This window comes from Helianthus annuus, chromosome 6, assembly GCF_002127325.2.
Source record: "Helianthus annuus cultivar XRQ/B chromosome 6, HanXRQr2.0-SUNRISE, whole genome shotgun sequence".
Classification (NCBI taxonomy): Eukaryota; Viridiplantae; Streptophyta; class Magnoliopsida; order Asterales; family Asteraceae; genus Helianthus; species Helianthus annuus.
The window spans coordinates 77,239,465-77,251,514 of record NC_035438.2 but is presented as its reverse complement, the minus strand read 5'-3'; the positions used below and the strand labels follow the sequence as shown (position 1 = coordinate 77,251,514).

At 35.8% G+C, this 12,050-nt stretch overlaps 2 protein-coding genes across 2 annotated transcripts; both read right to left on the bottom strand.

Annotated features, from left to right (window-relative positions):
• Positions 1-317: 317 nt before the first annotated feature.
• On the bottom strand, positions 318-1,624 carry LOC110864141 (protein BIG GRAIN 1-like B). The gene has a single exon (XM_022113217.2). It carries the CDS (start codon positions 1,402-1,404, stop codon positions 430-432), a length of 975 nt encoding a protein of 324 aa, XP_021968909.1. The 5' UTR covers positions 1,405-1,624; the 3' UTR covers positions 318-429.
• Positions 1,625-10,393: 8,769 nt separating this feature from the next.
• On the bottom strand, positions 10,394-11,926 carry LOC110944962 (pentatricopeptide repeat-containing protein At1g05670, mitochondrial). Its single transcript, XM_022186605.1, has one exon. It carries the CDS (start codon positions 11,924-11,926, stop codon positions 10,394-10,396), a length of 1,533 nt encoding a protein of 510 aa, XP_022042297.1.
• Between the last annotated feature and the right edge of the window lie 124 nt (positions 11,927-12,050).

The window sequence follows — 12,050 nt, the reverse complement described above, 5'->3', positions numbered from 1 at the left end:
CCCCCCCCCCCCCCCCCCCCCGCCTTCCGCCAGGCTCAATCTCCACGCCAGCGGGGCAACGCCATAACCAACGCTACACCGGTGTGGTCTAGCCAACGTTTTGGACATTCCGCCGCCCCAACTCACACCCCACAACCTAATCCTGATCTTCTAATCTCGATTTTCACTTTCACCCCTTTCTTTTTTCCTCTTTTCCAATTATCATCGTTTTTTTTTTTTCTTTTCTCTCTTTTTTTAATCTCACAAACTGTCACTTTTTTTTTTCAACCCATCAACCAACCTACAAAATACAAATGTACAACTCTTATTTCATAATGTACTAGTCAAGTAATATCAAATTTTAAAATGAATCCTAAAACAACTCACAACCTAATAATGAATGTGATTCAATCTAATAAACATGTGGAACAAATTTAGCAAATAAACCCACTAGCAGTTGTACATTTTTGTATCAAAATGAGTGGTTTCAAATACAGGAAGTTCCTGTAAAGTAGACAAGTGATCAAGCTCGAATAAATCCGAGCTTGCATCACTTGTCATGTCATTATAATCATTTTCCTCATCGTCATCATCGGATTGGGTTTTAGACATCGTTGTCGAATGGACATTCATAAAATCTTGTTCATCGTAAATGATTTTTTTGCCACACGGACGACAATCTTCATCGATGATTACGCTCACAGGGTCAAAACTAACGGTTCTCCGGATCCCATTGTTAAACTTCTCCCTCGATCTTGGAGAATTCTTGCTTAAGCATGATTTTGTAAATGAAGAAGTCGAATAACATGTGGATGCCTTTGATGTTCTATCGATCTTTTGTCCGTTCAAATCTTTCGGTTTCTTGATATGCCTCTTTGAGAGAAGAGAGTTGAGAAAGGTCGTTAATCGACCTCCTGGTGAGATCGGTTGTTTTACTTTCTTTAGGTTCGCGTAAATCTTCAATGCACGGGCTTTTGACTTAATTAAAGGCCCGTGAACAGTATTATTCAAGTGACTATTGTTCAAACAATAATCACTTTCCACGTGTTGATGTTTTTCTGAAAAAACATCAGCTTTTCTTGGTTTTGACCCTAAAGGGCCAAAACAGGAAGGTTTTTGCGACCTTAACTCGCAGAAACCTTTTGATTTAGAAACATGTCTAGAGCTCGAATCAATCGAGCTCCAGACAGAACCAACGAATAACGGGTCATCATCAATTCGGTGAGACTTCTGCACTGATGATGGCCTTGTTCGGACGGTTAAGTTCTTAACCAAAAACGTTCGCTGGAGACTTGAAACTTTGTCTTCCGGGAGCTCGAACTCATCGGGTTTGTCATCCATAGAACGGTAGATTTCGTCAAGAAGACTTGAAGAAAAAGATGGATTATGTTTTTCTCTAACTGATTTATGACTCCAGCCATGCATTATGGTAGAGAGAGAATAACGAGTGGGTGTGTTTTTAGAGAGAGAAAGTGAGGGGAGATGATGAAAAGGGTGTAGAAGATTTTATATATAGAGAGAGAGAGTAGACAGAGAGCGTGCATGGTGGCAGAGTGATCGGAAAATTCATTTGAAATTTGATTACAACGTGACAAAGAAAACCACTAGGATGAATGATTTTTTTCTTGGCCAACAAATCAATTACATTTATTAAAATACAACATATACAACTATTTCACATTGTTTTTTGGTATAAAACAATTACTTCATGATGTCCTCTACTATTGTATATTTATATTGTTAGCTTTATCAAGTATTAAATTTGTATTGGAAATATGCCTGGCAATCTTGGCCCAGGGGTGAGAAATGGGTTAGAATGGGTAGAGAAATAAAGGGGTTAAATTGTAGACGGGTTAGAATGGATCAATAGGAATTAGTGGACGGGTCAGGATGGGTCAATAGAAATAAGTTTGAAGGGTGAGTGGTTCAACTCAATACAGGTAAATGCATTCACAAGTTATCTAGAAAATCAACAAGCAGTATAAAAAGCCACTGTTGTGCTGGTAGGATTTGACAATACTACTCAAGGTTGTTCATTGGTTTTGAGGATCACCCATTTTAACCCAAACTCATACTAACCCAAACTCATTCTAACCTAAACCCATTCTAACCTTTTTTTTATTGGCCCATCCTAACCTAAACCTATTCTGACCCAAACCACTTGACCCAATACAAAAAAAAAAAAAAAAAAAAAAAAAACCCAACCCACCCATTTGGCCACCTCTAATTGGCTCGGCTCCCTTTGTTCATGTTGTAATTTGTGTGTCTTTTACCTGTTTGGCTCGGAGACATGTTTGTTTTGTTGGTCTTTTGCCCTTTTGGATCGGAGACGTGTTTTAATGAAGTTTACTTAAAAAAAAAACTGAAATTTGGGCTTCAATCGGTTCGAACTTCGAACTAGCTTGTGACTCGGTGAGCCAATTCGATGAAACTAAATTAATATTTGATATTATTTTAATATTTAAGTGATAATTAAAATTAAAGTAGTCTCTAGTGGGCTGATGGAACTATTATAATGGGGCTTTTTAAAATGGAATTGAGTTGTAAGTTGTAACTTATAGATACTAGAATTTGGGCTTAACGTAAACAAGCCGAGCAAGCGATCCAATCTCGGCCCGTTTACAAAAGATCAAATTTCCAGCGAGCTTATTTCGAACAAGTCAAGAGCATTCCTAAACCCGACATTGCAGATGAGTATACAATGATGTAATTTAGGCTGGAGTGTAATGATTCAATGATGAACGACCTATGCAACCAAAAGGATCATTATGTGTCTGGAGCCTAGAGGTAGAGGTGCGCAAACCGGGGTTTTTTTATACCCGGGTTCGGGTATATACCCGGGTACGGGTACGGCCGGGTTTTGACTTTTCGGGTATTGGCCATACCCGGGTCAGGTTCGGGTCAGGGCATTGGTCAGAAAATCTATACCAGGTGTATCCGGGTTCGGGTAGGGTTCGGGTTTTCAATACCAGGGTATTAGAATACCCTATTTCCGGGTCTGGGTAGGGTTCGGGTATTGGTCGTGTATGGTTTGGGTTCGGGTATATAGATCGGGTTTTTCGATTCATTTTTTGGCATAAAACATAGAAATATAATGAAAACCTTTATTTATCCATATTGTATGCCTTGAAATCTGCCAAAAAAGCCTTAGACAGGCTCTAAACGTTCCAAAAAAGCTATTGTACACAATGGATCCGGGTATTACGGAAACCCGGGTCCGCGTATTACAAAAACCAAGTAACGGGTATTACGAAAACCCGGGTATCCTAAAAACCTGGGTACTAAAAAACCCGTGTTCAGGTTCGGGTATTGAACGAAATATGCATGCCCGGTCCCTACCCTACGGGTAGAGTCGGGTTCGTGTTTTAAAAACCCGGTTTTTCTAACACCGGGTTTGGGGTGTTTTTCAGATTCGGGTTTTTTGTGCACATAGTCGCCCTTATATTGTGCAGCCCAAAATAGTACACGTACTTCACTAAAAAGATGCAAAAAAACACGACGATGGCGTTCATCGAGTCAAACAAAATTTCAAACATCACACAAGATTAATTGATATTGATAAATCAATATAAACGATATACAAAATGAGATACAAGATGAATACCAGATGACATAGAATATAGATGATCAACTTTAGAACTTTTTATATTAAGATTAAGTAAAAAAAAAACTTGTAATAACAAATAATATTATTCAAATAGTTGTATATTTATAAAACACTCGTACTCATGGGCGAAGCCTTTTAAGGGGCGGGAGGGGGCGGCCGACCCCTCGAACTTTTCGCTCAATAGTGGAGAGTATGTATCTTTTGTATAGAAGTTTTTGGGTATATACGTTTTCGACCTCTGGTTTTATAGAAATGTTTAGGTCTGGTGACTCCCCCTCCCCCTCCCCCCCCCCCCCCCCCCACTGGTCGGAAATCTCAAGCTTCGCCACTGCTCGTAATAACCTATATTTCATATGAATGTTTCTACTTTAAGAAAAATCATTTGTCAAACAAGAAGAAAGATGATGTCCAACAAATATTGTACATTTTCTTTTTTGCGAAGCTCATGTAATTTGGGTGAGCATCTTTGTTACTTTTAATCTGTTGATCTTATTAAACTATGCTTCTAAACTAATTCATATCTTCAACAAATGTGGATTAGTCAATTTGAAACCTTTATATATGTTTAAAATCGGTGTTTTAAGTTGAAATTAAGTGTAGTGTGGATCTAAACAAACATTAGTGACTATTTTTTGAAAGAGAGAAAATTGAATTGGATAAGGACGCTCTACCATGTTGGGTCCTTGCTAAAATAATAAATCTTTAAACTGATATTTATTTTCTTATGTGTTACATCATCAAGAGTAGGGTTCGCACGGAAAATGTGTTTTTCCTAGAAAGTCTAGAAAGCGATCTGGTCCATCCGATTGGTGTGTTTAAGGGTTGAGATTAAATCAATGGCAATCTTGTAATATTTGAGTTTAATTAATTGATTGTTTTAAATGAATAGGGGCAATTTTGTCAAATGGCCGTTTTTTTAAATCAATTAGATAAGTGCAATCCCTACTTTCATGGGATTTTCCCTCTCTCTCTCTCCATTATTGATTTGATTTTCTCTCTTTCTCTCTCCAATCCAACCCTAAACATAATAAAACCTGTGATCTCTACTCCCCCTTGCTATTGGCGACGCAAAACAGGACCCCAAAAGCATTCAGATTTCGGTTCCAAGGCTTGTTGATACCCCTTTTCTTCACTAGGTATTCATATCTTGTGTTGTGATTAAAGTTCTTGAAGTGCATATACGTTTTTGGTCGTAATCTGCTTGTAACTTAGCTGTGTTTTTTCTGTTTTAATTGATGATTGTAGAGAGGCATGTAAAACACAGCGTCAAGAATCTGCTTGCTGTTAAAACACAGCGCCAAGAATCTGCTTGCTGTTAAAACACAGCGTCAAGAATCTGCTTGCTGTTAAAACACAGCGTTAAGAATCTGCTTGCTGTTAAAACACAGCGTCAAAAATCTGCTTGCTGTTAAAACACAACGTCAAGAATCTGCTTGCTGTTAAAACACAATGTCAAGAATCTGCTTGCTGTTAAAACACAATATCAAGAATCCTCCAGCAAATCTGCTGACTTAAAACACAATCAGATTTGTTAAACTCCAGTATAAAAACAAACTGTTGTAAAACACATTATGATGTAATGTAATCATCAAAAAACACAATGTGATGTAATGTGACATAGACAACATAAAACACATTCAGAGTGTTAAAATGCAAAATAACTGTTAAAACACAACCTGATATATATTGACTTCAGATTGTTAAAACCATGGTTGTAAAACAAGGTTTCCAAGGCCGAGTACTCCCCGAGTAGTCACTGCAAGGTAGGCTGCCGAGGCAACTTTCTTCGACTCCGCCTAATTACTCGGAGTCGGTCAAACGCGGTCAACCTCGGTCAGAATTGGATCTAGTAGGTCAACTCGGGCCTAGTTTGACTTAAATAATAATAAAACATAATTTCTATGCTTATCATATTAAAGAATGAATATCATTTTCACGTATTTTGTTATAAATATTAGTAAATTTATGTTATTTGACATATATTTAATCTCCCCGAGTACTCTCCGCCTAGACCGAGTACTCTCAACTCCCCAGTCTACCGACTAGGGAGCGCCTAGCGACTTTTGCAACCATGGTTAAAACACACAGACTTCAACCTCTCTGACTGGTAAAACACATCACCAAGAACATGCTGATAGTTTCAGATAAACACATTGACTTGCAGATTTGAATTTGAATTCGAAAACAATAAAATTTCCGAAAATCATGTAATTTTAGTTAATGAAGATACATTCCAAAAATAAAATTAAAATGTGAAATTACATGATAGCCCTTCTACTTAAAATCCCTCAATGACACATGTCCAAATCTTATTCCTTCCTAGACTTTCTAGGAAAAATAGACTTTCCACCCAACTCCTACTTACATCATCAAATCAAAGATCCTAAATATCATAGGGATTTCTATGCGAGGTTTTTTTTTTAAATTTTAAAAAATTTAAGCGTAAAGGCATGCAACAACTTAAAACATATAAAAACTCACACCAATGATCATGTTGGATCGATAATACTTGATCTTTGGTCCAACTGTGCTAATGATCTAATGTAGTGGAAGTGATAAACACAATTAATCTAGGATTCAATCAAGAACAACAAGAACACAGTTTCAGAAATCATAAACTCCAATGAACAAGAATCGTTAAATTTCATTACAATTTCTTATGCTATAAACACATAGTTGATTATCCAAATACTTACATTAATGCTATAAACATATAGTTGATTATCGAAACACTTACATTAAATATGTTATTACAAAGATAATCATATAATAAAGATAACTACAATCTTCATCTTGTCTTAATTATCTCTTTATCTATGTGAAATCTAATCTATCCTATCTAATAAATGAAAAACTTGGGTTGCCACATGGCATCCTTGACAATCCAACATTTTGGAGGGAATCAATTATAGAATATCTTCATTTTGTTAATAAAAAAACTAAAATAATTTCCTATTTTAACTCCTAAAAATCTTCACATTCCTAAAAGTCAAATAAAATAGAACTATAACAATATAACTCCGATTAAGCTGGAATCTCTTTGTTATATATTAAGACTTCAAATTTAAATTAACTTTTATCAAGATTTGTACTCAATCCTGACACATGGATGTGTTTGTAAAAATTGATGTTGTCACTAATTTGTGTATTTCTTGATGTGCCTTTGAATAACTGGTCAATAAGGTTTGTTTTTTTTGCAAATCATTTTAGATAAATGTGTTGATTTTGATAATCAAATTCGTTTTGGGTTAATTTCTGACCCAACTTCAAAACCCCATCTCGATTTCTTTATTCATCTTCATATTTATATCTTTATATGGTATGATGACTTTACAACCGCTTCCACATATTACTTTTGTGTGAAAAAGAAAATATTGGTATTAATGTATGTGAATCACAATTAGATGTTGAAATATTTATTATTAAATTGATTTCCAAGAATGGGGAGTGGTAGTTAAATAGCTCTACATAGTTTTCATAAAAAAAAAATGTTTGCATGTTAATCTTTTGCTTCTACATTCACAGCCTCTTTTAATATATCTTCACTTGATTTACTGCTCTCCTCACATTTCTTTTGTTTTCTATTCTTAGTTTTGATTAATATCCGGTCACAATTAATTAACTACATCCTGCGAGTGTTCAAGACCCATAAAATACAACGGATAATATTATGAAATGTTATATAAAAAACTAGAAACTTTATAATATGTGAAAGTAAGAGATGTTTGACTTCAAAACTTGACCTTGAGCTTCTCATTGTCATTAGTGTTTCTATTTTCTCATTGCCAGCAACACGAACTTGATCTATCTCTCTTTACAAAATAAAAACAACTTTTGCTTATTCAACCCGTGTAAAGTAACTTGTAATTTAGTAACTTTTAATCAACGAGTTTACTAATTTTTTTTCTCTGGCTTTTAAAGGTTAACATTAGATTTGGAACTATGATTGTACAAAATGGACATGTTGTTGGTGTCAAATTAAGCTAACAATTTAGTAGTGAGAAATTGGAAATTGATGCAGTTGGGTATTCTACACAAGATGTATTTCAAATGCTTCTTCCTCGTAATATGGAATTAATTCTAAAAGATTTTGCTGTAAGTTTCAATTATATCACATTTTTTCCATTTATGGTTTGCTTTATTCTAATATTTTTATAGGCTTTGGTGATGAACGATTGGCTTACGAGTCAAGCATCCACAAGAATTGATAAACATTATTAAAGTATAAAAAGATTTTTGTATGAAATGTTTTTTTTTCACTATTATGCAAATATCTAAAATAGGTTTTTATCACATTAAAAATTGTAAAATGAAAAGTATCTTTTATTTGTTTTGCTTTTAATCGTTCTCTATATATGTTTTTATACCGGTAGATTCATAACCCAATTTGGGTGTTGGTGTAGGATTTAGGATGGCTTTATTTTTGACGGACACCACATATGCAATGAAGGAGATGACAAATGTAAGAATTTGATTTTGAATATTAATTTTTCTTTACTATTTCCTTTGATCATTTAAGATTTTGTTTGAATTATGTTTAGGTTTGCTGATCTGACTGTACGTTCAAGTTCACAATGCAACTTGGGGATCAATGGAAAGATCATGTGATCTTTATCCAACTTTATACATGTTTTTGATTTATATTTTTTATTTGTATGTTTTAAGGGAGAAATAAATCAGTTTTCGGATGCAACGTTATGAGATATCCTCAAGAATGGTTAGGTGCTCATATGGTTGGAAGAAAATGGAAGTCCGGCCCCCGATATTGTTAGTTTAATCTTATGTGCAACTGAAACTAACTCATAATCTACTCAATCCAATGAGAAGGTGTTCTTTATAGAACCTTATGCTGGTAACCAACATATGAGTCAATAACTTATGTTGCATACAATGAAATATCTAAGGGATTTGTGAATCATTTATAAGTTTGGGAATTGTAATTTTTGTTATTCGTTACTTAAAGTAATATGTTGTTTCATTTATATATACCGTTTATTTATATACTTATGACTTATATATTTTTTATTTTTCAACCCGTGTAATACACGGGTTAGTAACCTAGTTGGTAATATATCAAGCCTTTCGATAGCCACTCCCACTTGGTAGGAACTCTCGACTTGCCTTCTATTAGTAACATCAATCCTTTATCATTTTTCGGAGAGTCTGCGCTAGGGGCGGACCCAAGTGATGGCTTGGGTGACCCCCCCCCCCCTCTCCCTAATATTTTTTTTTTGTGTTATAGATAAAAATCCTGATCACACCCCTTGAAACTAGGGGTGTTCATCGAATCGAATATCGAATTTTCGAATTATTAGAATCGAATTATTCGAATAATTTTTATTTTTCCTTGAATTCGAATTTGACTCGTATTCGATTAAAACTTACCCAATTCGATTCGAATTCGTATTCGAATAAAAAACCCAATTCGTATTCGATTAAAAATTCGAATAAATTTGATTTAATTCAGTTTCTTTTAAAACATGTAAGTAACTATTAAAATGAAACATAAGTTTTAAAGCGGCCATAAAACATTCCAAATAAAGTACCATAAGTCTAACATTCAAAACGAGAATTCGGGAATAACCACTACAAGTTAATATTTTTAGAGTTAGAAATCTACTGATACATTTGCTACTTAGGTTTTAGTTATGGGCCATGTAGTGGGTTTGGTAATGGGTAATTTTAATACTTGGAATAAATTTTAAAAATAATTTATAGTATAGCCCAATAAAAGTTATATATGTATTATATAAAAATAATAAATAAAATGTATAATTTTTATTCGAATCGAATTTGAAATTATAAATTCGTATTCGATTTACTTGACTCGAATTGAATCGAATTCGAATTCGAATTCTTATAATCGAAACGAATTCCTGATAATCGAATCGAATTTAATCAAATTTCGAATTTTTCGAATTCGAAACGAATTCTGAACACCCCTACTTGAAACTTTGTTGAACCCTTCGTTCGAACCCCCAGAAAACAATTCCTGGTCCGTCACTAGTTTAGCCTAAAATAAAAAAAAACTCAATGTAGTCTCCATGGCCTAAAATCTCAATGTAGTCTCCATTGACTTAGCTTAGCAGCCTCAACATTGGTTGAATTTGACATAGACAAAACAACCAATTACTTTAAGTTACCATTACTAACTCCACACCTTGAAAGCTGGTTATAGTTCCACTTCCTTTTTCTTTTAAAAGCAATGATCATAAAAGCTTGGTTGCTAGTTGTTCATTAGTAAGCGTTTAATCAACTACACCCTTTCCTTTGTTATCAACAGCTATAGGTTATTCAGCTACATCGTAACTAGTTATTCAGTAACAAATTCCAAGGGTGTCGATATGAAAGAAATTTGTATTAAGGGTGGAGGGAACGCTTGCCCCATTTGTCGTAACACCTCTCTCCACATCAGCTTTCTCCATTATTTGCCTTTTACTAGCCACAACTTGCCAAATCACAGGAAATGCATATGCCTAGGAGTGTTTAGTGTTCAAATCGAATTTTGTAAAATCCTAAGTTTGATTTGAACTGAATTAGAATTCCAGTTTCGAATTTAGGTTTACAATTTTTGTTTCAAATTAGCATTCGATTCGAGTGTTGATTTCGAATTTCTGATTGACTTTGAATTTATGCGTTAGATCTAACAGACTAACGCCATGGTCGTATGTGATCTATATATTCAACCTTTTGGCATCTTCGCTGTAAGGACTACGCTTTTAAGTTTGCAGCTTGCACAATACCTATTACATATGTATCATGTAATTTATTCTGCAAGTGTTGCTAACTATTCAAATACCGTACCACTTACGTGTCTTTGTTCATCACAAAACCCTTATCTATCATTTCCTGAGACACCCGAATCACCATCTCCTCGTTTCCATCATCTCGATATCCTTTCAGCAAACAAGCGTACATAGTAGCATCAAGATCGAAACCATTTCTGACCATGTCCTTCACTAGCCCTTCAACCATCGTCATCCTGCCTTTAGCTCTAACAAGACCACAAACCAACGCATTGTACGATAAAAAGTTCGGATTACAACCCACTTTTGGCATCTGGTTAAGAAGAGCGGCAGCCCTATCAGGCTGGTTTAACTCTACAAGGACATTAAACACCTTGTTGAAACTACAAGCACGAGGACGAACACCATGCTCATTCATCGTTCTTAAAAGATCAATAGCATCATTTGGCCTACGCAGTTTACAAAACTCATTCACTAAAACCTCAAAACATTTTGTGTCGGGTTTCATTCCATGAGCAATTAGCTCCGTGAAATGTTTAAACGCTTCTTCGGATCTCCCAGCTATGCAGTATCCCCTTAACAAACTCGTGTGTGTAGTGATGGTATCCTTTAACCCGTTCAATCTCATCTTCGTCATCATTCTCTTCGCACCATCAACATCTCCACACAAACACAACCCATTAATCAGAGCATTATATGTCACCTCATTAGGTTCAAGATTCCTGCTCAACATCTCATCAAAACACGCCTTCGCCTTTTCAAAATCTCTTAATTTACAATACCCATCGATCAAAGTCGTGTAAGTAACCATATCCGGTAAACAATCCTCAGTCTGTTTCATCCTCTTAACAAGTTCCAACACTGCATCCATCAACCCCTTCTTACACATCCCACTAACCATCGTATTATACGTCCGCAAATTCGGGCTCGACATTTCATCAAACACCTTCTGTGCATTCTCCATCCTACCCGTTTTACAAAATCCTTTGATCATCACAGTACATGTCGAAACATCCGGCTGCACAACACATTCATCAACCATTTGATCAAAAATCTGCTCCGCCAAATCAACCCGGTCACCCCTCACCAAAACCCCCAAAATCGCATTGTAAGAGAACAAACACCGACCCGCGTACATATTCTTAGCACGATGAAACAAATGTAGAGCCCAACGAACATGACCCAGATCACCATGAGCTTTTATAAGCTTACCCACCATGAAATCCGTCAACTTGTTATGAGAATCGAGCAATTCGGTCGCTAAAGAGAAGAGTTTTCTGGCAATAAGGAGGTCGGTGATGGCGATGAAACAGAAGTGGGAATGGGAGTAGTTGGTGGGGTTAGGGTTAGGGTTGGATGCCCAGTTGAAGAAGAAGAGGGCGTGATAAGGGTTTTGTTGGGTTTGGATGACTTGAGTGACGAAATGAGGGTTTAAGTGTGGGGCAAATTGGTTGAGGATTGAGGGGTTAGGGTTTAAAGGGTGAGATGGGTGTTGTGGGTTTAGGGTTTGGAGAAGAGAGGTTATGGTGGAGATTGTTGAGAGGATTTGAGAGGGGATTTCTGATAAGGGTCTTCGGATTTTGGGAGATGCCATGAGAGATCAATGTTTTCAAAAGGAAGATGATTGGCGGGAATGGTTCTTCATATATGGTGGCAATTTATACATAAAAAAAATCGTTCTATGGGTGATCATGGGGTTGTTCATGAGCCAAGCCGGC